General features: G+C 41.0%; 1 protein-coding gene across 31 annotated transcripts in view; it reads left to right on the top strand.

Moving 5' to 3' along the window:
• The window catches only part of FGGY (FGGY carbohydrate kinase domain containing), a 486,889-nt gene that overhangs the window by 235,657 nt on the left and 225,170 nt on the right, over positions 1–26,062 (top strand). For 30 of the 31 annotated variants that reach the window (XM_077988455.1, XM_077988468.1, XM_077988427.1 and 27 more), the window contains one exon: positions 19,496–19,624. In XM_077988455.1, the coding sequence (XP_077844581.1) occupies positions 19,496–19,624 (129 nt within the window). Of the gene's footprint in view, positions 1–18,914; positions 19,054–19,495; positions 19,625–26,062 lie in introns of those variants that run through there. The other variant, XM_077988528.1, reaches the window with a different exon arrangement.

Below are 26,062 nucleotides of genomic sequence, written 5' to 3'. Positions count from 1 at the left end.
TTAGCCTTGTGAAGAGTAGAGAAGGGTATTTCATAGAGAAAGAACTGCCAGAACACAGGTATGTAGACCCAAACATCCCACATCATCATCCTTGGAAAATAGATTTACAAATTTCAAGCAGGAAGAGGAAAAGAAATGGTTGAAGCATGCTGGTTTCACACCTTAGTGGAAATAACTGCTTAAAAAAACAGCCAGAGGCCCGCCATCGTGGCTCATGCCTGTAATCCCAGCACATTGCGAGGCCGAGGCGGCAGATCAGCTGAGGTCAGGAATTTGAGACCAGCCTGGCCAACATGGCAAAACCCTGTCTCTACTAAAAAATACAAAAATTAGCGGGGTGTGGTGGCAGGCGCCTGTAATCCTAGCTACTCAGGAGGCTGAAGCAGGAGAGTAGTTTGAACTCAGGAGGCGGAGGTTGCAGTGAGCCGAGATCATGCCACTGCACTCCAGCCTGGGCGACAAGAGCCAGAGTCCGTCTCAAAAAATAAAATAAAATAAAATAAAAGTAGAATGCAATTCTCCTCATCTGGATTTCAGTATGAATTGCCCATTTCTGTTCTGCAGTAGGCCTCCATCCTCTGTTGCCAGTCTGTTCTTCTGACTCTCACCTGTCTCCTTTCTGCACACAGAAGGCCAGACAGAGTGAACAGTTCTCCCCCATGTCAGTTGACTCTCCCTTCCTGGAAGCGTGGATTTCCTGTTAGTACCTGCAACTCTGTCAGCGCTGCTATTTCTGTCTTCGCATTGTTTCAGAATACTCTCACACTGCTGCCCCATTTTTCCATCCACAGTCTTCCAGGCCCTTTTTTGCACCTGCTTTTTGCAAGGCAGCATAATTAGAGGATGTCACATTTCCCTGCAAGAGCATATTCTCATGCACAACAGGGCACAAGGGAGTAAGAAAGCTTTACAGATGCTGGGGGGGGTCTCCCTCCTGCACCCCAACCTGTGCCACTTGGTGTAACAGAAATTCTACATGAGTTAGCTTTTCTTTATTGTTATTAGGAGATTAATAAAAATTGACCTCATTTATTTAGTGCTTACTATGTACCAGACACTATACCAAGAATTTAGTATCATCGTTCAATTTTCACAACCCTAAAATATGCGTTATTAACTATTTGACAAATGAGGAGAAGGAGGCTGGAGAGTAGCTTGCCCAAAGTCATTCAATTCAGAAGAGAGGCCATCGTTTAATCTTAGATTGTACTTGTAAAATTCACACATCCAGTACATAATGCCTTTACATGTTCTAATTGTTAACATTTATTTTCTTTGGATTCTGTGCCTATTTCTGCTTATGTCTCCGGATTACCTGGGAGCTTTGAAAAATAAGAATCCTAGGGTTCCACTTTATAACCATTGACCAGAAGTCAAGAATGGGGCCCAGGAATTGCTGTTTTCTAAAGCTCCCTAGGTGACTTTAATGCAGGGCTCTTCATACCTTGGTGTGCATCAAAATCACCTGGTGAGGGAGGATGGCTGGGCCCTACACCACAGTTTCTGCTTCAGTAGGTCTAGGGTGGGGCCTGAGAATGTGCATTTCTAACAAGCTCCCAAGTGCTGTTCATGCTGCTAGTTGGGGAGCCTACTTTGCTGACACTAGTCTCATAATGCAGTAGCTGAAAATGAGGAACAAAGCAAACTAATAGTCACAGGGCAGTGTTAGGACACAGTGCTAATGCTGCTGTCACTGCTGCTCTGGCTTGCATGTGTTCTCATGTGCTCTCTCTCACACACTCTCTTTCTCTCTCTACTTCTTCCCTTCTCCCCCTCCCTCTGTCTCCCCCTGTCTCCCTTCCTCCCTCCCTTCCCTTCTTTGCCCTTGAGGTTTTATTTGGTTCTGACCAAGCATTTTAATTATGAAATAGGAAAGGAGATAGGTTGGAGTGGGATTTGGAGTCAGACAGCTGGTAGGAATTCCCAGCTTCACCGCTTATCAAGGCCTTGAGCTTCTGTTTCCTCTGCTGAAGCATGGCAATGCTAGCAGCTGCCTTCCAGACATTTAGTAAATGGAGTTTCAGTCTTCATCTTCTTCCTTTCCCCTTACCTCAGGGAATGAATTTTCCTTGTGAAAAATCCGCCTTTACTTTTAGTCTTTGGCTTAGGAGATTGTTTTGAGCTGTGGAAGTCAGCTACAGTATGAGTTCATTTTGTGAATTATCTCGGCCTGTCAGAGCTGGTATCTCTTTTGCTGCAGCTTTTGCATGCGCCTTCATTATTCCTATGAAGAAATGTGAGGTAGAAACACAGCAGGGGTCCTGGAGCATCCACTGGGTACTCTGCTGGTCTGTGGCTGGGATATTAGCCCTAGGCCCGGGAGAAAGAAATACCAACCTTCTATTGGAGAGTGAGCCTAGAGGTTACCAAGTAGAATCTTACTGATGGAATTTGCAAGTACAACATTTGGTATATTGTCATTTTCCCATATGGAAAGGGTAGAACCAGCAGACATCCATGTCACATTCATTGGCCAATGGAAAGTGAATGGGCTTTGTAACTGGAGCAAATTGATCCAAACTCGAATCCTGCCATTTGTTTTGTATAACTTCAGACAAGTTACAAATCTGTCCTACATTTTGGTTTCTTTACCTATAATTTGGGGTGACCTCCCCTCCATCACAGGACTAATATGAGTTCAAATGAGACTGGAGCTGTAAAGTACATTGTACAATGCTTGGTTCACAGTTGGTAAGTTAGTACTTAGTACAACTTAGTCCCCTTTCCTCATACTAGTTTTTGCTTTTTATGTAACTTCCTCTATGTGGAAGGAGAAATATTTATGGAAATTAAGTGCCATGCAGTGTGCTGGGCCTTTTTATATTCATCATCTTATTCATTTTGACAATATTTCTTTTACCTGCTATTCTTCCCATCTTAGATGAGAAGAAAAACAGAAATTAGGAACATAACCCAATTTCTAACAGCTGGTAAATATTGGAGCAGAATTGAACCTGAGGGTGCCTATATTCAATACTTGGGTTTCTTCTACCCTCTCTCACTGCCTGACCAAGGAGCCTGGGAGTCATCCATCTAAGGAAGGAGATTCAGATTGTCTCAGATTTGATATTTCTGGCTACAAAAAAGTGTTCATACTTTTTCCTGGGTTTTTAATACCGTTAGGATGTGAGCTACTGGGCTGGAGGATATTGGACATTTATCCCAACCCCTATTAGTGAGGGGTATCAGAGTTGCCGTTCTTAAACTACTCAAATAAGCCATGGCACTACATGGGCGAGAATGCATATTCAAAGATGTTCTTGATAGTATTATTTGAAATGGGGGTCATAAGAAATTACAATGTTGAATTTTACCTTTGCCCTGTGCACCCAGAAAACAGTGAAGGTTGAGAAATACCCTCATACTTTGTGTTCCGGGATGTGGCCTACTACAAAGAACCGCCCTTCCCCATGTGATGTAGGTAAGACTCATGGGTGTGCATCCCTTGTTCACCTATGACATGGCCAGACATAGACCTGTCACATTCCCCATCTGTGCCTTATAAGTGAGTAGCTCAACTGCTTGGCCCCGCTGATCAATTGGAACAAAATGCTTGTTAGCCAAACTTTGGTTAAGATTTCGACCTTATCTCATGTCCTGAATTTTATCCTACCCTCAGCCAGAGCCAGCATGCAGCCGCTTCTTAAAGGTCCTCAATTAGGCAGTGTTCTCCAGACAAACAGAACCAATAGGATAGAGATATCTATCTATCTATCTATCTATCTATCTATCTATCTATCTACATATCTATCTATCTATAATATTTCTAGTCCAGAAGCAGGAAGAAAGTCTGTTCCCCAGTTTGAAGGCCAGGCAGGAAGGATTCTGTCTTACTCAGGAGAGGGACAATCTTTTTGTTCTGTTCCGGCCTTCAAATGATTGCTTGGATGAAGCTCACCCACATTAGAGAGGACGATCTGCTTTACTCAGTCTCAGATTAAATGTTACTCTCATATAAAAATACCCTCATAGGAATGTTAGAATGATAGTTAGAATGGCAATCATTAAAAATTTTAATCAGGAAACAACAGGTGCTGGAGAGGATGTGGAGAAATAGGAACACTTTTACACTGTTGGTGGGACTGTAAACTAGTTCAACCATTGTGGAAAACAGTGTGGCGATTCCTCAAGGATCTAGAACTAGAAATACCATTTGACCCAGCCATCCCATTACTGGGGATATACCCAAAGGATTATAAGTCATGCTGCTATAAAGACACATGCACACGTATGTTTATTGCGGCACTATTCACAATAGCAAAGACTTGGAATCAACCCAAATGTCTATCCGTGGACATTTTAAGACTGGATTAAGAAAATGTGGCACATATACACCATGGAATACTCTGCAGCCATAAAAAAGGATGAGTTTGTGTCCTTTGTAGGGACATGGATGCAGCTGGAAACCATCATTCTCAGCAAACTATCACAAGAACAGAAAACCAAACACCGCATGTTCTCACTCATAGGTGGGAATTGAACAATGGGATCACTTGGACACAGGAAGGGGATCATCACACACTGGGTCCTATTGTGGGGAGGGGGTAGGGGGGAGGGATAGCATTAGGACATATACCTAATGTAAATGACGAGTTAATGGGTGCAGCACACCAACATGGCACATGTATACATATGTAACAAACCTCCACGTTGTGCACAGGTACCCTAGAACTTAAAGTATATAAAAAAAAAATACCCTCATAGGAATGCCCAGAATAATGTCTGACCAAATATCTGGGCACCCTGTGGCCCAATCAGGTTGACACATATAATTAATCCTTATAGGTCCCTCTCCAAAAGGAGGCTGGCCTCAGGGTAAAACATTCTCTGATCTACTATCCAGGCACATCAGTTTCATTCCATCTCCCCATACCCCATTTCTTCTCGTCTTGTTTGCTTCTCTCTATGAAAGAAAAACCCTTTTTGCCTAACCCTTGAGACTCCTGCAGACCTTGTATTCTCCCTATTGTAATAATTCCCCTCCCTCCTTGTAATAATCCTTTGGAACCAAGTTTCTCCTCTCTAAGTCTTTGTTTTTAAATTAGAAACAAACTGTCCATTACTAAGAGATTGATTAAACAATGTGGCACATTAGAATTACAGAATATTATACATTTTGAAGAAGGATGTGTGTCCTCATTGATGAGGAAAAGTGTCTGAAATACCATTGAGTTAAGAAAGGAGACCACAAAATTGCATAATTATACAATCTCTTTTACATAAGATTAAATACGTGTGTATCTTAGTATTTTGAAAGTATATTCTCTAATATTTTCTAATATTAGTAGTTTTCTCTGGGAAGAGAAAAATTAAGGGGATTTTTTTTCTGCTATCTGTATTGTTGCAATTGTCTATAATGAAGTTTTATTATCTTTGTCAATTGAAGAAAAACCACAGAGCATAAGAGCTTCATGATCTCTGTTTTTGCTCTAAAACAAAGTCGATCCTCACCATACAAACTAGGACCTAGTGGAATGGCCTCATGGATATCCACCCTTGATCAGCTTCCAGGGGTGGTGCCATTCCCAAAGGCTGTCCATCGAAACAGCTCCAAAAGGTGGGGCCCTGCATAGTTCAACTGTTTCTCCACCCAGAGCAAGGCCCATAGCCTGTTTGAGACCACGACCAGCTCCATCTGCCATGAGTGCTTCCTCTGGGAACTCTTCTTGTGGCCACAGTAAGAGGACAGGAAGGCTGGCAACACTCTGGGCTTCAAGCCAGTCTTCCTTTTTTGTTGTGCCCAAGGCCTGATCATTCTCCCAGATCCTGTGTCCAAAGAATGAGACTTAAAAAAAAAAAAGAGAAATTCGATTTTCTTTGATTTACAAAGCTTAAAGCTTCCATCCTAGCAGTTGAGCATTTTTCCCAATATGTGTATGAGCCCCCTCCCCCGCCAACTGGGTGACCTAGATAGAACTTTAAGTGTCATTAAGTTATGGCATCATGTTTTGAATCTTTCTCTGCTCGATTTCCATGTCAACATGAGTGAGGGCTTCAGGGATTTTACTCCAGCATTTTGGTTAAATGCCTACTTGGCAAATTCCACTCCTCCCCCTGGGACTGCAAGTGCCAGTGTCCTCCTTCACTCAGGAGTGAGGTCACTGTCTGTGTGGTTAAAAGTGGACACTTTTCTGCTTCTTCTGCTTTTGTACTGTAGTAGAAGCCTCAAGGAGCTCTATTTTACAGTTCCAAATTACCATCCCTCCCCTCTTTCATGCTTCCGGGATGGATAGTCTCTCACTATAGGTTAACATTTAGATTTGGATCTCTATTTCTCAGCCCCCCTAAATCTGGATGTCCCTCAGGTGCCAGAGCACCTGATAATATAATTATTAGATATAATAAATAATATAATTATTCTTTGCTTGAACCAGAGAATAATTATATATAGTAGTTCCGCCTTATTCATGGAAAATACCTTCCAAGACCCCCCGTGGATGCCTAACAACACAGGTAGTACTGAACCCTATGTATACTATGTTTTTTTTTGATCTGATAACTGAGAGGGTTCCTAAGTGGACAACAGGGAGGTAGTGCATACAGCATGGATTTGCTGGACAAAGGGATGATTCAGATCCCAGGTGGGACCAAGCTGGACAACGTGAGAATTCATCACACTATTCAGAATGGTGTGCAATTTAAAACTCATGAGCTGTTTATTTCTGGAATTTTCCATTTAATATTTTTGTACTAGAGTTGACCATGGGAAATTGAAACCATGGAAAGCGAAACTGCAGATAAGGGGAGACTGCTGTACCAGAGTGCTATAAAAGATTTCATTTGGAAAAAAAAAGTTTTGGTTCTTGAAAAAAAAAGTTTAAGAAAATAGTCATATTCCATTTCTTCATATGTTTGAGATATTTCTGGCTTTGGTGAAACATAAGCTAGGAAAAGAACCTAACGTCTTATTAGGGTAACTGAACAACAGTAACAACAGACTTAGCCCTTCTTCCTTATGTACAACATTACCTGTGACATGGCTCTTGAAACATAGCTGCTATTAAAGTACAAATGAGTCTTGCATAGCAACTTCTCCTTGCCCAGTTAAATTCTCTGTAAAGTCTTTACTCTGTTTTATTCATGTATGTGTGTATGTGTGTGTGTGTGTGTGTGTGTATATATATATATATATGTTTATTTGTATTTCCCTTTAAGGATTTCAAACACAAAGACCCTAGTCATTTGATTTTCTCTGTACTGTTGAATTTTTGCCTACCCACCCTGACTGAAGAGACACATTGTTGTCTGTTTTCCATATTCTGTCTAGTAAATGCTTGGTTGTCAGGACAACGCCATAGAAGGTGGAAGGTCATTGATAACCACATGAATTCTTTAAACAAACATGATCAGAGCAAATTCCAGGGTATGCTTGAAAGTAGATTTAAGGAAGAGGAAAGGTTTCAGACACATCCTTCCTTTTACAAACTTGATATTCACCTTTAAGGATCAGCAACATTTGGAGTTGCTCATAATTTTATTTAAAATCCTGAGTAAAGATACCACCTTAGTTTTATGGTACATTTGTCATTCCAGTGTGAAGCATGAGGTTTTTTTGTTACTGACAGAACCCCTGGAGGACAGGCAGACGCTGTGGTTCTCCATGGTCTCTCAGTACCAGGCACAGAGCAAGCACCCAATACATACTATAGGAATAAACGATCTCAAATCTTCACAGTGCCTCTTATAGATGGTTTTTATGATATGTATCTGCAAAGAAACTGAATTCAGGGATTTTAAGTGCCTTTTTTCCAAGGCCCTTAAAGTTTGGGGAAGTAGGTGCATGGAATTAGAACTCAGATTATCCTGACTTCTAAGATCACACTCTTTTCATTGTAGCACACTGCCTCTTTAACAACAACAACTACAACAAAAAAAAAAAAATGAGGAAGAAACCACATCATTTCTAAGATGAAATGTATGCTTTTCAAAACAATAGCAGAAAACTTTCTTCAAAGGTAAAATAGTTGGAAATAGAAGAAGAAATAATATGTAATTTAGCATTCATTGAGGATAAGCAATTAATCCTGCCCTCCAGGGGTGAATTTATGTCTAGCCTATTTGCACATGAAAGTACAAGTTGGGCTTCATTTTTATACGAGTAAGACATCTGGTTGGGAAGTGAAAAATTTTGTCAATTACCTGAATCATGTTTGGTCTACATGATAGGAAAGCCCCAGATGTCTTCAGATCACCAGATGTTTGGCACTGTATGGTTAACACCAGACCCACTGACTGAATGGTTCACCTGAGAGTTGCTGTTTGACATCCTGTAGATTCACCCATTGTTAGGAGGCTGTTATCATTTTGTAAGTCAGCAGTTTGCAAACAGTAGTCCAGACTAGAAACCAACACTGGCCCTTGACAAAGTGTTCACTGGTGTGTGATGCAGTAAATACATAAGGTCATAAAAGGAAGTGTATTTACCTTATAAACGAACATCATTTATTTTGAGATCCTCTCCTCCCTATGTTTTTAGTGATACAATTTTGTGTCAAATAAATCCTGATTGTAAGATTTGCTTTTAATGAGTAAATGAGACAGGGTAAAAAATTGAGAAACCTATATAAATCCCTAGTTTTCTTTATGTGATCTTTGTATTAGATTGTAAAAAAAAAAAAAAAAAAACAAAGCAAAATTGTGGAAACCACTCTTTAAACCTTGTAATATTTTTAGCACAATGACAGCTAAAGTATTTTCATGTATTTCCCAAGTTTTCCTTTTCCTAGAAGTGGGGTAACTCTCCATGGTAGAACTGTTTGCATGGGTCTTAAAAGCATTGGACATCTTAGCAGTCAAGTATTTTGCTGACAAAATAATAAATTTTCCTTTTGAAACAAGCATTTTGTTCTTAAAATAACTCCAAAGAGAACACCTTCTGCACTTTTAAAGCATTTCCCTCTGAAGGCATGCCATGGAGACATGACCATAGGGAGAAACTTTTTGTGCTAGAAAACTGAATTCCACCACTGTGAATATTTTAACAGCTTTCCCAGGTTCTACAGTTTGCTCTCCTGACCCCAAAAGCATATATCTCCACATGCTGTAACATCAAGGATCTCTCCTCAAGCTTTGGAAGCTCAGCCAGAATGAGCTGAGTACCCTCCATGTGTCAGGCGATGTCCAATACGCATTGCTGGGAATAGGGAGTCATAATAACAATAATTTTATCTGACTTTTGTCTATCATTTGTCATGTGGCAGACAACATGCTAAAATGCTTCTTTGCATTATCTTGCTTGATTCTCATAACCACTCTGGTAGAAAAATAACATTATTATAGCCTTTTTACAGGTGAGGAAACCGTTGCAAGGAAGTAAAAATCACTTGCCCAAGGTCACAAGCCCTGTGAATGATAAAGCCACCACTTCCATCCAAGTCGGTCCACCCCCTAACCTGAACTCCCAAGTGCTATGCTAAACCACCTGCCTCTTATGGATATATTATCTACAAAAAGAGCTCTGCCCTCAAGGCGATTATAATCTAAATTAGAAGAGGGAAGCACAAGGGGAAAAGCCATTATGTAGAATAGAGTGATGTAATTACAAAAAACATGCTGTGGGATTGTAGAGGGAAGAGTGATTAATTACGATCTACCCAGGGAAGGCTTTTTGCGTGTGGCCTTAGGCTGGGTGAGAACAAAATAGGGCACCGGCAATTATCTAGAGAATTGGGTCACTGTGGGTGCCAAAGTGGATGATGATTTCAAGCTAAAAAGACTATGCTTTATGCTCTGAATAGTTCAGAATTGGCCACCCACACCCCTGGAATCTGTTGAATTTTTGCCACCTCCCTTGTTCTCTTTGTAACTTATTGCCCTGGCTTAGATGAGCTTCCTACTCCAGGTGAGGGAAGATGCAGGATGGTGCTGCTATAGCAGGGAGTGCTGGCAACCTGGAAGAAACCTTCCTTGAGTCAGGAGCTCTGGATTTAATCTAGACTCTGCTCCCACAACTGGTTGACTCCAGGGAAGCCACCTCCTTCTCTGGGTTCAGTTTTCTCTACTGTAAAGTGTATGCACTGAAGTTGATGGTCTGTATGGGCCATTTGAAATCCTGTGTCTCTGTTTTTGGAACAGAGAAAGAATGAGAGGTGAGGAGGGGGAGAAGCTAAAAGATTCAGCATGTTCAGATTTCATGATTCTTGTGGTTTTGTTTCTAGACGGACCTACCAGGCGTGCCTCCTGCAAATGAGGTGGTCTTCCTTTTTTACCCACCACATTCTATGCCTGCACTCTCTAACCTACATGGTATAGTAGGAAGGTGCCATACCATGGAGTCAGAGATTCTTGGGTTGAAATCCTGACCATGTCCCATTACATAGTGAGTTTGAACAAATTATGTAATCTTTCTGTGCTTGTGTTTCTACAACTGTAAAATAATAGTTTGCAATACCATAGACTCTTCATGTAGATAATCTAATTCTATTACTATAAAATCGAATTCTAATACTATTGGTTTGGTGTTAGCAATGAAGGTGATAGCAACTGAAAAGTAAGAAGAGCAGTGACTGAAAGTTCACAGGTTTTGATAAATGAGCACTATTACTATTATAATATTTATTGTGTTAAAATACAAATTGTATACAGCACTCCTCTGAACACAGACCTACAATAGTTACCCATTGCTTGTTGGACTTCTTGAACTGGACTTGACCAGGCAAAGAGAATTTGAGAACCTCTGTTTCACTAGAAAGGTGGTATCTACAATATTTTGCCACTGTAGCATCTGCTATGTGTAACAAGATGCTTGGGCCTGCTGGTGATCACCTGTTTTCTAGGTATATGCATTGGCTTTTGTGGTTTTTTTTTTTTTATATATATATATACACACACACATTATATAGATATAATTAAATATATGTTATATTTAATTAAATATAATTTTTAATTAAATATATGATAAGGACTATGAGAGTTAGCCATGAATCATGGGTGAAAATATATATATATATAAAATAACACCACAAATGCATATATATATGTTATACATATATATAAAATATATAGAGAGATAGGTTTTTGCCCATGATTCCTTGTTAACTCCCATAGTCCTTATTATAACATTGGGGCACTTGAGGCCTCAGGTAAGTCTCTCTCAGTGACCCCTCTGGTCCTTCTTCACCTGCCGAAGGTAGGATGCTAATTTGATTATGGATCAGAAGACCCTCATTCCAGGGAGGGTCCTGCCCCATACCCTAGTGGAAAGAATGCTACACAGAGAGGCCAAGAGAAGTCTGAACAGATAGTCCTTGCTGGGTTTAGATCATGTGCTTTTTGTCCAATCATATTTTTACATGATTGTTAATCATGCCTATGTAAAAAAGCCTCCATAAAAACCCAAGAGTACAGGGTTTGGAAAGCTTTTTGATTGCTGAACACATGGATGTTCCTGGAGGGTGGAGTGCCCAGGGAAGGCATGGAAGCTGTGTGCCCCTTCCCCCTTACCTTGCCATACGCATCTGTTCATCTGTATCCTTTGTAGTAGTATTTATAATAAACCAATACACATGTTTCCCTGAGTCATGTGAGCTGCTCTAGCAAATTAATCAAACCTGAAGATGGGGTTGTGAGAACCCCAACTTGAAGTCAGTAGTTCAGAAGTTGTGGAAGGTTGAACTTGCCACTGGTGTCTGGGGTGTGGAGTTGGGGGCATTCTTGGGGACTGAGCCTTCAATCTGTGATATCTGATGCAATCTCCAAGTAGACAGTGTCAGAATTGAACTAGAGGACATCCAGCTGGTGTCTGCTACAGAATTAAGTGCTTGCTTAGTGGTCGGGAGAAACTCCTACACATTTCGTCACAGAAGTCACCTTCTATGTGGGTGATTGCTGTGGTGTAAGACCAGAGGAAAAACATGGTTTCAGAGTTTTTCCCTAAACAGCCTTGATATACTCTATTGTAATAAGATAGAGAGATGAAAGTGTTTATTACTGGTGGGATTATGTTAAAAAACACATTTCTTGTCCCAGTAGCATTCAAGATCAAGAGTTAAAACAGTCTCTTCTCTTTACTCTCCCAACCGATACTCAGCTTCCTGTGTGAGTGTGTGTTTAATGTTTTTGTCTAAATTGATTGATCTTTGTCTCATGATCTCTTTTCTTAAAAAAACTAAGTTCAGCTAAATGAACATTGCTGAGAACTTATGTTCTAGACACTGCTGGACGTTGTGCTGAGGGGAAATGAATACAGAGATAAATAATTTGAACTATTCTCTGTCTAGTGGGAAAGAGAGATCGAGATATAAATAGGGGAACAAAATAAAACATAACATAAGGGTCATGATTTTTAAGGTGGATTAAAAATATGTGTGTGTTTCTTTATTAAACACCTTTTATAGGCCAGACTATAGGGCCAGAGATGTAACATTATGTAAAACTCAGTCCAAATCGCATAGGTGCTTACAAGATGTAATGACTACAAGATGGAATAAGAAGAGGTATTGGATGGGAATAGTGTCTACTAGAAAGTAAGCAACTTGAGTATAGGGGCCTTATCTATCTTGTTCCTTAATGCATTTTTAGCATTAGAACACTGCTTGGCATGTACCAGTACTCATTAAACATTTCTGTAGTGAGTGATGAGGCTATCATAAAGTTTTGTTCCCCCACCCCTAAACAAGATTGTAGGTTCAGTCTGAAAGGACTCCAGGACCCTCTCTGCTGGTAAGGTATGGTGCCACTTTGTACTCTCCCAGTCAATCTGATTGGCCTCTTGACTTTGGCAAAACTGAGCTGGGGGCTGGTCCCCCAGTGCCAAGCACAGAGGAAGCAGGGTCACATGCCACCCATGCCCAAAGCACTTCCTGACATTTCTATGGGTCTGGAACCAACTCTCCTCCTGGGTTTCATCTCAATATATGTAGGAAGACAAAAGAACACTGAACCTTCCAGTTAATTCAACACCCCACCCCCACTTACCCCTTCCTGGAGAGGATAACAGTTCTGTTGACCATTATAATGCATTTTCTGTCTCCCAGCAGTCCACATAGTCATTAATTTCTGCTGCTGACATCAGGAAAGAGGATTATGTGTGTGTCTGAAACTGTTCCCAAAGTGCTCATTAGTCATAGATAATTGAAAAACTGGTAGGGGAAGATTTGGTGTAATAGGAGCCCCTGCCTGTGAAGAGGGACTGCAACCACCAGATAATTGTAGATTCCAGCTTTTGACCACTCAGACTGAATCTGCCCATCCTAATGGGAATTCAGCAGACTTGAGCCTAGGAGCTCTCAGAGTGATAGTGTTTTTACATACCCAGGTGAGGGCCCGTACACTGAGACAGAGACAGCCAAATCAAGAGAATAGGTGAGCTGCCCTTGGGTCTCTTTCCTGCCTTCAGACTGTGGAGCAGCGTTTGGAAAAAGTGCCCAGTATTCTCCTTTATTTTGTTTTTATTTCAACGTAAGCTAGTTTGTTTTGATCACAAAAGACATACAAGGTCTTGGGATACAAGAAACACAAACATTAGAAAAGAGTACCCCATGCTGGATCCCAACCCCTGCTGTGACAAAATTCTAGGATTTTCCTGGAAGTTTATGTGCTTACATTTTTGTATCCTTTTCTTTAAAATAAAAATAAATAAATAAAAAAAAAAGATCACATGATCATACTCAGAATACTATTCTGCATCTTGCCATTTTCTCTGAATTTATCTTGGAGTTCCAAATCTATACCTTAATTCAAGTTCATTCATTTTAATGGCAAGGTGGGATTCTGATCAGATTTAAGGGGGAAAAGCATCTTTTAAAATATTATACAAGAGGCTGGGCATGGTGGCTTATGCCTGTAATCCCAGCATTTTGGGAGGCCAAGATGAGTGGATCACTTGAGGTCAAGAGTTCAAGACCAGCCTGGCCAACATGACAAAACCCTGTCTCTCCTAAAAATACAAAAATTAGCCAGGCATGCTGGTGTGTGCCTATAGTCCCAGCTACTTGGGAAGCTGAGGCATGAGAATTGCTTGAACCCAGGAGGCAGAGGTTGTAGTGACCTGAGATTGTGCCACTGTACTCCAGCCTGGGCAATAGAGTGAGACTCTGTCTCAAAAAAAAAAAAATTACACAAGAAATATAGACCAATTAGAAATTATAGGAAAAAAATTAAAGGAAAGAAAAAAGAAAATCACTCATAATTCCTCCACCCAGAGAAAACCTATTTTCTGTATTTTTTTTTCCCCTGGGAATGTATTTTTACAAATAGTTCATCTACTTTCATTGTTGTTGTTCTTAAAACTGTTAAGAGAAAACCTTTAGGCAAATTAAATTTAACAGTTTAACTGTGCAAAGAGTGGTTCATGAATTGGGCAGGTCCCCAACCAGAATAGGTTCAGAGAGACTTTTGCTCTGCCACATGATTGAAGAGATATTATGGACAGAAAAGGGGAAGTGAGGTACGGAAAATGGAAGTGAAGTACAGAAACAGCTGGATAGGGTACAGCTCTGCGTTGGCCTTATTTGAACAGAGTTTGAACAGTTGGCCGCCTGTGGGTGGTTGAAGTATGTCTTCTGTGATTGGCTGAGACTCGGCTTCTAGTTACAAGAGTAGGCTACAGTGTGTTTACAAATCCAGTTAGGTTACAGTCACTATGTATGAAGAAACCTTTAGGTTGAAATTACAGAGAGACACGTTTAAGTTAATTTAACAAAAGGAAGTCATATACTACATAATGTTTTGCAGCCTGCATTTTTCACTTGGTTTGACTGTTTTAAAGATAAAAATTATTCCCCAAGCTTTACTTTACACTGCGTGTTTATCTAGTTCATTCTTTCTTTCTTTTTTTGAAATGGAGTCTTGCTCTTGTTGCCCAGGCTGGAGTTCAGTGGCGCAATCTCAGCTTATTGCACTCCGCCTTCCTGGGTTCAGGCGATTCTCCTGCCTCAGCCTCCTGAGTAGCTGGAATTATAGGCAACTGCCACCATACTCAGCTATTTTTAGTAGAGACGGGGTTTCACCATGTTGGCCAGGTTGGTCTCAAACTCCTGACCTCGTGATCCGCCCACTTCAGCCTCTGAAAGTGCTGGGGATTACAGGCATGAGCCACCATGTCTGGCCACGTTTATCTTCTTAAAAACCCAATCTGAGCACTCACAGTCATGCCCCTCTGGGCAATTCCTTATTGCCTGGCCACGCCTGAAGCCCTCCGCTGCCTTTCGTCCAGTCTGTTCCAGTTCTCTATTCCTCCCTGGACCCCTTTTTGCTACATACTCAATGCCTCAAACACACCATGCCCCTCAGGGCTCCCTATAGTAAACTCACTTTTTGCTCTGCTGTCATCCCTTTCCCCAGAGCATGCCAGCACTGAAACCACCAATCTCCAACTTCCCTTTCCACACAGGCTTCAAAGTCATCTTCACCTTGAAGACTGTATTCACTCTACTAGCCACCCTAACTGGACCCTCCGCAGTTCTCTGGGAACACCATGTACACATTTCACCTTTCTAGCATTTTCTACATGGTCTTAAGAGTCTTAGTTTTTCATCGTCTTTGTCCCAAACCACAATATGAGACCTCAGCACCTAGATCTTAGCACATGGTAGATGGAAATCTATGCAGGCCATCATTAGTTCTATTGTTACTGAAATGTTTGTTAAAATGCATGAATGAATGGTTGAGTGAAGCCTAGAAAGAACTGCAAATGCTCAGGCAGTGAAGTCTTGATTTCTGGGAAAAGCAGTGCTGTGAATAATTTAATTTTATGGTGAAAGAAAAGCCAAACAAGGATTAGATTGGGAAAAGTTGTCAGGAGGCACTAATGTTTGCTTCTGACAGCTCTAGTGTCCTCAGTGTACCTCTGGCTGATACACTTAGAGTGTGATTTTGAAGCAGTGATTTCTCAGGGATTCTCACCTATGTCTACCATCTTCTCTCGTGCGAAGCTGTTTCATTTTGGTCTGTAAATAAACAAAGCTCCTTCCTGCTTGGAGTCCAGATAGCCTATTCCTGAAGGCTGTGGTTCCAAATGAAAGAAGGGATGTTTGTCCTTGTATATATTTATTTTCATCCCTAACCACTGGATTGAGGAGAAGGCTGGTTCACTGCTGTAGGTTGGGTTTTCCAGAAGCAAAGGCTGAGACAGATTTGGGGGGCATTAAGGATGGTCAACTGTGAAAGAAGGAAGAGAGAGAAGGACTGGGTAGAGGAAAAAGAGCTGAACCAAGGTGCATTCTTGCAGCACCTTGGTGAACCCAGCAGAGTCTCTGGAGGGAGTGGTATCCATCAGAGCCCTTCTGCCTCTGCTTTGCCAAGTCACCAGGTGCTGGCCATCCTGGGAGGTGCAGCACCTCGGGAAGGCAGCTCTCTGCAACTGAGGCAGGCCCTGGAACATCTGGCAGCTGTCTGCCGACTTTACTCCATCCTTACAGGGGAGTTTGGGCCATGGCATCTCAGTCTCTACCGTGCTTCCTATATCCACGCAACCACCGTGACCTGTTATTTCTTGTTCCATTTCTCTTCTGTCTGCCTCTGTTTCTACAGCTCAATTCAATACCTCAGTGAAGATCCTTATATTTTCTCTCTCTCTTTGATTACTGAAATAGCTTCACACTGTTTTCCCTAACCCCAGTCTATCCTCTGCTATAATACTGCCACAGAGTGCTTTAAAAAAACACAAGTTTAATTGCTTTCCTCCTGGCTTAATGCTCCTTTAGTGGTTTACAGTGGGCTTCACGATTAAGTTCAAACACTTAAGTATGGATTACAGGGCGCTGCATCCTCTGCCCCTATCTGCCTCCCAAGCCTGCTCTGTCCTTCAACACTCACCCCCTACCAGTCCGCACCCCAGCTTCTGTTCCAATTTACCTAGCCCTTTTGATAGTTCCCTTAGGGGCCCCTTCTCCCTTTTTTCCTGTCCTTGCTCGAAGACGCGTCCTCTGCTGATGAAGATCCCTGTGGTCCAACAGCCTATGATTAGACCCGGATCTCCTGCCTGCATGCTCAGGACACTTTCTGCCTCACAGCGGTCTGCAGCCTCATGTTCTGAGCCTAGAGGACATAGAATCAAATTAAGCTCCTTTACCAGCTAAGGTTTCTTCCTAAATTACTATAGAGAAAACTTGGAAGAGTGCCCCACCCTGCTACTCCAGTCTGGAACCTTTTTTATAAAAATTACACCTTTTATGTTTGTGGAGATTGGGGATGAAGGTGGAACAGAATTTCCATTTTGACCTTCCTATGAAAACCGTTTTTTAAAAATCCCAATTTAGTAGGCAAGATTTCTAAATGGTGCTCTTTTTTTTATTATTTATTTATTTATTTTTAACATACATAATGCTTGTTCTAAAAATACTTCTCTTGATCCCTTCATCCATTCAGAACGCACTTTTAAACAACATTTACTCCAAAACGTAATGTAATGAATAAGAGCAGAGGTTTGGGTATCAGTCAGAGTAGAACCCATGGCCTGTCTTCAGCTCTTAGGCTGTCACTAGGGAGTTTACTTTTCTTCTATAAACCACAATTTTTCCATCTGTCTGTGAAATGGGGTAGTATGGGTATTATGTTATCCTTCACAGAGGGGTGATACGAAAATGAAATGAGAAAATGCATGCTGTGTCCTTAGTGCAGACCCCAGCATGAAAGTGCTCAGCAAACCAGACTGCAGTCTCTCCTGTGTTAGATACTAGACATAGTGACATAATTTAGATATTGTCCAGAACGGTATTGTACAAAGCCAAGGGCACTGCTCTTTTCCAGGTTTCTGCCACTTTGACATTCAAAACAGACTAAGATTTTCCTCTTCTCTGCCCCATCCTCTGAGCATCTTAACCTTATCCTCCAGACCATCAGTGTCCAATAGAAATGTAATATGAGCCACACATGTAATTTTAAATTTTTCAGTAGCCATGCTAAAGAAAGTGACACTAATTTTTAATCTCTCTTATTTAACTTAATATATTCAAATTATTATTTTAACATAGAATTGATATAAAAATTATTGAGATATTTTACATTCATTTTTCCAGATGAAATCTTTGACATCTGGTGTGTATTTTCCGCTTAATACCTCTCAATTCGGATGCTATATTTTTGTTGGAAATACTTGATTTTTATTTCTTAAATTAATATAGAAAAAGTAGATTTGCATGCCCAAGTTGTTCCAAACGTAATTAAAAGTTTTTCAGTAACTGAATTGAATAAGTTGAAGTTAAAACTAAATAAAATGAAGAATTTAGTCCCTGAGTTATTCTAGACATACTTCAAGTGCTCAGTCCACATGTGACTAGTGGCTGCCATAGTGAACAGCAAAGTTCTCCTAGAAGTCACTGCAGAGGTTTCAGTCTTCCTTTTCCTATCTAAACTTGTTTTCATATTTAATTACAGATAGAAGCTCTTTACTTAAAATGGATAAAAATGGTGTCGTGGAGGTGCTTTGGTTCCATTTAGAGGAGGGTGGTTAAGCTGTTCGCTCTCTGACCCCTCTCCCAACCTCCACCCTCACCTCTATCCCCAGAGGTCCTGGAGCACCTCTGCCCAGCCCTTGAGCTCCATGGAACAATTAACAAGTGGCATCTTAGCACTCAAAAATTGCTGATCATGCACCCAGATTCTATCTTGGGGCTCAAAGGGATCTTAGTATATCTATGAGTCAACTCCTAGTCCCTCCCTGCAGTGCAGAAATGCTATAGAATTCCTTGGGGGATGAAAGAGGGCTCAGACTCTGTTTAACACCTAGGAGCAGATGGATCATTTCATTCTATTCTGTCTTACGTGGTTCTCTGTGTCCTTATCTTGTCTTCCTAACTAGGTTGGGGGCAAGGGCTGCTTTTTACAGCCCCACAGCACCCACACAAAGCAAGACAATCAATAAATTCTTAACTGAAGGCCTGACTGATTGCAAGAATTCAAGGTCACTTGAAAAATCAGGGTCACTGCATTGCACAACTCCAAAGAACATCATTCAAATTGTATTATATGGTTGTGCAAGTGGCAGCCTTGTAAAATTTGCAAAGGTTTAGACTGGAGTGTCCTTTCCAGCTGAGAAAAAAATTTTAACAAATTATTTGTTGCTGCAAAGTACATCTCTTTCCCCTTATCCTCTGCCAGGGAAGCTACTCGAGAGTAAGTTTTCTTGACTTAGGAATATATGTTCATTAGAGAGGGTGTATGCATGTATGAACACATGGGTTCATGTGCGTTTAAGTAGGTTTGTAGATCTACCGTGTTAGGAAGCCCATTTGGAATGGTTTGAGCATTTGAACCTTGTATTTAAGAAGCTACTGTGTTTATATTCCTTTTGAAATTTTCCATTTTCAGAATCTTTGGATTGAATGATGCTTTAGAGCTCCTGGTTTGTAAAGCTCCCCAGAGCATGACCCATAGGTACCAAGCATGTACACCAAAGTCACTGGATGAGCAAAGGGCCTCTTGATGACTGCGTGGTTTTTATCTTTGCAAATGCAGAGGAGGGAGGAGGGAGCAAAGAGTTTCTCTTAAATAAAACCCTCTGTTTACTTTTGTGTTTTTCAAACTGATGTGTTTGTTTTTTCTCATGTCTACCCAGGAAACCAAGTGCTACCTCCTGGAGCTTCTCTTGGAAATGGGCTCACACCAGAGGCAGCAAGAGACCTTGGCCTTCTCCCTGGGATTGCGGTTGCAGCTTCACTCATTGATGCCCATGCAGGAGGACTAGGTAATCTCTTTATTTGTTGCCTACAGCCAAAACCGTATTCAAATGGAATATTCCCTAGAACCGATGACACTCCTTTTCTGTTTTTAAAGCAAAAGTCAAGGACTTTGGTGTTCAAGATTAGGCATTTGGATAGAATTATAGAACTTTTCATTAATGATAAAATTTATTTATAATTGTATTAATTTCTTTATACATGGCAATAGAAAAAAATTTATTTGAATAACTTTCTGCATAGTTCTTTTGTTTACTGAAAATTCAGAAAAGATATGTTAATTTCTTACCACACTTAGCTCTACTGTTTTTTTGTAATGGTACTCCAAAACCCATATAAGTCTCATAGATTTATTTTAATAATATATTTGGCTTATGTCCTATATCCAGTTCCTTGCTTGTAGTCTTGATTTTATCTTCTACATAACTCTCAAGCCTTTCATTCATGTATTCATTTGTTCATTCACAAAACACCCGTTGAACACTTACCATGTCCAGGCATGGTGCTAGGAGACAGTGAACTTAAAACAAAACCAAATAAAACCAAGGTCTCTTCCCCAGATTTTAATGGGAAAACACACAGGGAAACAAAGAATTACAGTAAAGAATGATGACTATCGTCTTCCTCATCCTTATTGCAGGTTGTGTGTGTTTTTTGCAGAGGAGGTTGTTCTGGTTCTCAGCATCTCTCGTCTCAACTATAGCCATATATTTTTTCCCTAGCCTTTCATTCTAACAGTGTTTTGTTTTAAACTATGATTTATAATTCCTGAGATCAATTTAGCGGGACATGACCACTGAATTTGCACAACAGAATGGAACAGAATTGAATAGAACAAAGTAGAAAACATCAGAGTACATTTCACAAAGTAAGGGAAGGCACTGCTTTGTTGAGCTGTGTTTCCATTTTATGTGTGTATACTTTCAGACACTTCTATCAACCTGCCCTTACTGTGCCCATGCATTTACACCTCTGTGACTTGGCACACATGTTCTCTGCCCAGAATGATTGGTCCTCCACTACTCCAGCTGGCTAACTCTTCCTCTAACTGCAAGACCCATATCAGATGCTTTCTGCTCTGCATAGCCTTCCATGAAACACTCAAGTGTATTTAGAAATTCTCAAAATTATGCTTTTTTCAGCAAACTGTTTGAAGAAATGATCATATTGCATTGTAATTTCTAATATATCTGCTTGTCATTTCCATTAGACTGTGAACTCCTTGAGAGCAGGAACATTAGGTTATTTGTCCTGTATCCTTCAGGCCAAGCCCTATATCTGGCTCCTATAGTTGCTTATAAGTTTATTAAATGAATAGTCACATTAAGGCAAGAATAAAGTGAGATGGCTTTAAATAGTAAAGATTAATCTGCCTTCTTATGCAACAGATTATTAAATGGTGCCTTGTTCTACATACTACATGGACTTCCATACTACAATACCGCTCTCATCAGTCTATGAACATGTCTGTCCTGTTCATCTCTCTGTCCTCAGGATCTAAAACAGTGCCTAAGAATTAGCAAACAACTCATAATATATGTAGGTTGATTGAATGCTATGTGATGTAGTTCCGATTACAGGCAAGGTTGTTTCTTTCCAAATACTTTTCATTGTGAGCAATGTGTGCTTTTGATTGGAATGCTAAGATTTTGGTTTTTATGTACAAGCACAGAGAGAACTTAAGGTCTAGAAAGACATGGAGTGTTTCTGTGCCCTAGCAATCCTGACATTCCAGATCATGCGTGAGGCCACAAAAGTTTTCCCTGTCATGCTTTCAAAATTATCCCTGGGGTGACAGTGTCAATCATCCACCCCTACCTGGGTGCCAGGCACTTGGCTGGGACCAGCATATGCTGGAAGAAAGAGAACTGCTGCTTGAAGAGCTGCAGACACTACAGTTTCCTTGTCAGTTTCCCAGACTTCCCTCAGGGACGTGCCAAAACCCACCTTCTCACTCCTGCCCAGGACTCACTATGTCCTCCAGGAGGGAAGACTGCCAATGACCCTCATCTTTTTCCTAAACAGAGATATTCAGTGGCAGAAGTTTTACCCTTAGAAGCTTTGGCTTAAGCCTTTTGTTCCCCGTAAAATGTAAATGCTTTAAGTGATATGGTTTGGCTGTGTCCCCATTCAAATCTCCACCGAGTTGTATCTCCCAGAATTCCCACGTGTTGTGGGAAGGACCCAGAGGGAGGTAATTGAATCATGGAGGCTGGTCTTTCCCATACTATTCTCATGACAGTGAATAAGTCTCACAAGATCTGATGGGTTTATCAGGGGTTTCCGCTTCTGCTTCTTCCTCATTCTCTCTTGCTGCAACCGTGTAAGAGGTGCTTTTTGCCCTCCACCATGATTATGAGACCTCCCCAGCCATGTGGAACTGTAAGTCAAACTAAACCTCCTTTTCTTCCCCGTCTCAGGTATGTCTTTATCAGCAGCATAAAAACAGACTAATACAGTAAATTGGTACCAGTAGAGTGGGGCGTTGCTGAAAAGATATTTGAAAATGTGGATGCAACTTTGGTACTGGGTAACAGGCTCATAGGTGGAAGAGACTTGCCTTGTCTCAGATGAGACTTTGGACTGTGGACTTTTGGGTTAATTCTGAAATGAGTTAAGACTTTGGAGGACTGTTGGGGAAGCAGCTTGGAGGGAAGCTGTACCCTGCAAAACCACAGGGGCAGCGCTGCCCAAGACCATAGGAACCTACCTTTTGCATCAGTGTGACCTGGATATGAGACCTGGAGTCAAAGGAGATCATTTTGGAGCTTTAAAAATTTGACTGCCTTGCTGGATTTTGGACTTGCCTGGGCCCTGCAACCCCTTTGTTTTGTCCAATTTCTCCCCTTTGGAATGGCTGTATTTGCCTAATACCTGTACCCCCATTGTATCTAGGAAGTAACTGCCTTGTTTTTTATTTTACAGACTCATAGGTGGAAGGGACTTGCCTTGTCTCAGATGAGACTGGACTGTGGACTTTTGGGTTAATTCTGAAATGAGTTAACACTTTGGGGGATCGTTGGGAGGGCATGATTGGTTTTGAAATCATGTGAGGACCTGAGATTTGGAAGGGCCAGGGGCGGAATGATAATGATTTGGCTGTGTCCCTATTCAAATCTCAACTGAATTATATCTCCCAGAATCCCCACGTGTTGTGGGAGGGACTTAGGGGGAGGTAATTGAATCATAAGGGCCGGTCTTTCCCATGCTATTCTTGTGATAGTAAGTCTCACAAGATCTGATGGGTTTATTATGGGTTTCCGCCTTTGCTGCTTCCTCATTCTTTCTTGCTGCCACCATGTAAGACGTGCCTTTTGTCCTCTGCCATGATTGTGAGACCTCCCAGCCATTGTGGAACTGTAAATCAAATTAAACATCCTCTTCTTCCCAGTCTCAGGTTTGTCTTTATCAGCAGCATAAAAACGGACTAATGCAGTAAGTTAGTAACTTTCCTATTTTTGTTAGTGGAAAGATAGAATAGTTTTTTGTTTTTTGTTTTTTTTTTTTTAAATGGAAAGATAGAATAAGAATCTTGCATTCTTTAAGGCCTGAACTTAGATGCCAGCAGTGGCTGGGAAGGGCACAGGAAGGTGCTAGTCCATGACGATGGGATAGTACAGACTTACTTAATGTACGTTGACTATGTTTTATCCTTATTATGCCTTCTTAGGCCTCTTCCTTTACCCTTCACCTTACAGCCAATCCAAGATTAGGATATATCAAAAAAGACAGGAGGCCTGGGAGCAAATGTTTCCTCTCATTTCTGCCCTTCCTATACCCCTATTAGGATGTAGAGGTGAACGGAGGCCTGAAAGTCTTGAAAAGGTTGTCCATGGGTCCAACTCTATATTAACTAAATATAATTGAGTGAATGCAACCTGTCAGTGATTGGTCTAGGCACTGGAGATTATCAGCAGTGAACAAATCAGGCAAAGTCCATTCGTTTTGGAAAGAAAATTCTCATTGTTCTCTCCTGCCTGCATGTTTGTAGCTTAATAATATAGGTTTGGGACAGCTAATCCCTGAGACATATTGTGATGCTATGATAAGGGCACTCAACATGGAATTTTAAGTTCTGGATTTAGATTTTGTCTCTGCCTACAAATATGGTGCTTCTCAGAACGTTTGTTTCCTTTTATGCAGTGAGAGAGTGAGAGACAGCAGAATGCAGGATTCACTACTTTGTGATTCTGTATAGGTTGAGGTCAGAAATACCCTCAAGAACTGGCTAAGTGAACTCTATGTTAAGAGATTTCTGAATGTCAAGTACAGACCAGCTTTGGATTCGGAATTGCCATCCAGGGAGAGGCCATCCAGGCCTCTCACCAACAAACCCTGACAACTGTAGTCACTTCAAACGCTGACATGGCATGGCCTGCTTTAGACCCCACATTCTGACTAGTATGAGGGGTCAGCATTCTGCTTTGGAGAAATACCCCTGAACTTTCATTCCCAAGGAAGGCCTGGGATGGGAGGATAAAGATCAAAGAAGCAAGCAAAACTCAACCCATGCTTTTCCCAGTTCTGGAAAAAGAGGAGGAAGGACTTTGTTTGAATAAAAATCAATGATGAAAGAACATTTTGTTCTTAAGGTACTGGTTAGTAAGTTCTCCAGCAGACAGTCAGAAGATAGGAGTAGCTTTGTTTGTACTTTGTGGGAGTAGTTCTGGCCAGGGCTCCTGCTGCTGATATTTTTCTAGCTTATAAAAATAACATTAACTTTGTTCCAGCTCTGTTCTTGGCTCCAGCATCCCAACTGTCCTGAAAGGCAATAACAACCTGATTTCTGTCTCAGGCCCTTCTTCTCTCAGTTGCTTTTATCTGTCAGACAAACTCCTGATTATCCATCAAATCTTGAATCCTGTTCTCCTCTGGGAAGCCCTCCCTAACTTCCCAAGTTGACTTAAGCACTCCCTTTTTTCCCCCACTGTGTCTTACGCTTACAATCTGGCACACACAGGTTTCTGTGTGCCAGATTGCCTCACCTACTAATCTGCCTCTTCTACTACTCATCTACTAATCTGTAAACTCTTTGGGCACCCTGTTGTTTCATACTCCTACTGCAGCAGCCTACAGAGTGCTTTGCATATGGAGGACCCTTAACACATGCATATTTAGTGAATGAGTGAATGAATGAATGGCATTCCCTCCCTGAGGAATGAATATTATACCTGAGAGAGAGAGTAATTTCTCATTCAAAGGCAATTGTCCCTATACAATAGTTATACTTGGCTCATTTCTGCAGGAGCAAAAGCTTGGGTTCTTCTAGATGTCTGGAAATCTGCCTCCTTTTTACCCTCATCACATTACCAAGTTTTGGCCAAGAGCAAGCTTTGTTCCTTGGTTTAGCACAACTCTTTGATTACCAGTATTGGATTCTTGGTCAGATGTTGAATTGGCTTAAATTGCTCATCTAGGCCAGATACTGAATTGGTTTAAAGTGCTCATTTCAGTTGCAGAGCCAGGCCAAAATGAGGATTTTGAATTTCTTTTCTTTTTTAATGGAATAATTTATTGAGCCAGTCTTGCAAAAAGGGCCTTTGGTTCGTTCCCTAGAACAACACATAATTTGTTCCAGTGAACAATAAAACATGCCAATTACATGTCTCACCATTATCAGTGTTCTAGAAGACAGAGTAGACAGGCTATGACTTTAGCTAACGTGATTTGGGGGGAGCATTTATTTATAAGTAGTATATATACTAAATGTAGCATGATGGACAAAGAAATATACTTATTGGCAGTGATTCATTGCATTTGTAAACTTTTGAGTCATGAAGCATGATATGGTTTGGACCCTCACCCAAATCTCATGCAAATTGTAATCCCCAGTGTGGGAGGGGACCCTGGTGGGAGGGGATTGTATCATGGTGGTGGATTTCTCATGAATGGTTTAGCATCATCCCCTTGGTGCTGTTCTCATGATAGTGCATGAGTTCCCTTCAGATCTGGTTGTTTAACAGTGTGTTGCACTGCCCCACTCTCTTTTGCTCCTGCTCCGGCTGTGTGAAGTGCCTGCTTCTCCATCACTTCTGCCATGATTGTAAGTTTCCTAAGGCCTCCCCAGAAGCCGAGCAGACACCATCATGCTTCCTATACAGTGTGCAGAACCTTGAGCCAGTGAAAACGCTGTCTTTTATAAATTGCTCAGTTTCAGGTATTTCTTTATAGCAATGCAAGAATGGACTAATACAAAACATAGCTATGTTCATTATAGAATTTGCTCCTCATTGCAGCTTTGTAGTGAAGTTAGGACAGGTATGTGTACCCTCATTTTGCACAGCAAACAGCTGAGACCAGTGTATTCTAAATTCAAGAATAGATATTTATTATCTTACACTCAGTTCTTAAAGCAACTTTACACATATTATCATTTTGTTCCATTTGTCAGGTGAGACAATTGAGGCTTACAAGACTACCTAACATTCTGAAAGCTACACAGTTAA

Source organism: Macaca mulatta, chromosome 1 (genome assembly GCF_049350105.2).
Source record: "Macaca mulatta isolate MMU2019108-1 chromosome 1, T2T-MMU8v2.0, whole genome shotgun sequence".
Lineage (NCBI taxonomy): Eukaryota > Metazoa > Chordata > Mammalia > Primates > Cercopithecidae > Macaca > Macaca mulatta.
The sequence above is the reverse complement of the archived record's forward strand: the minus strand, read 5'-3'. Positions and strand labels throughout refer to the sequence as shown.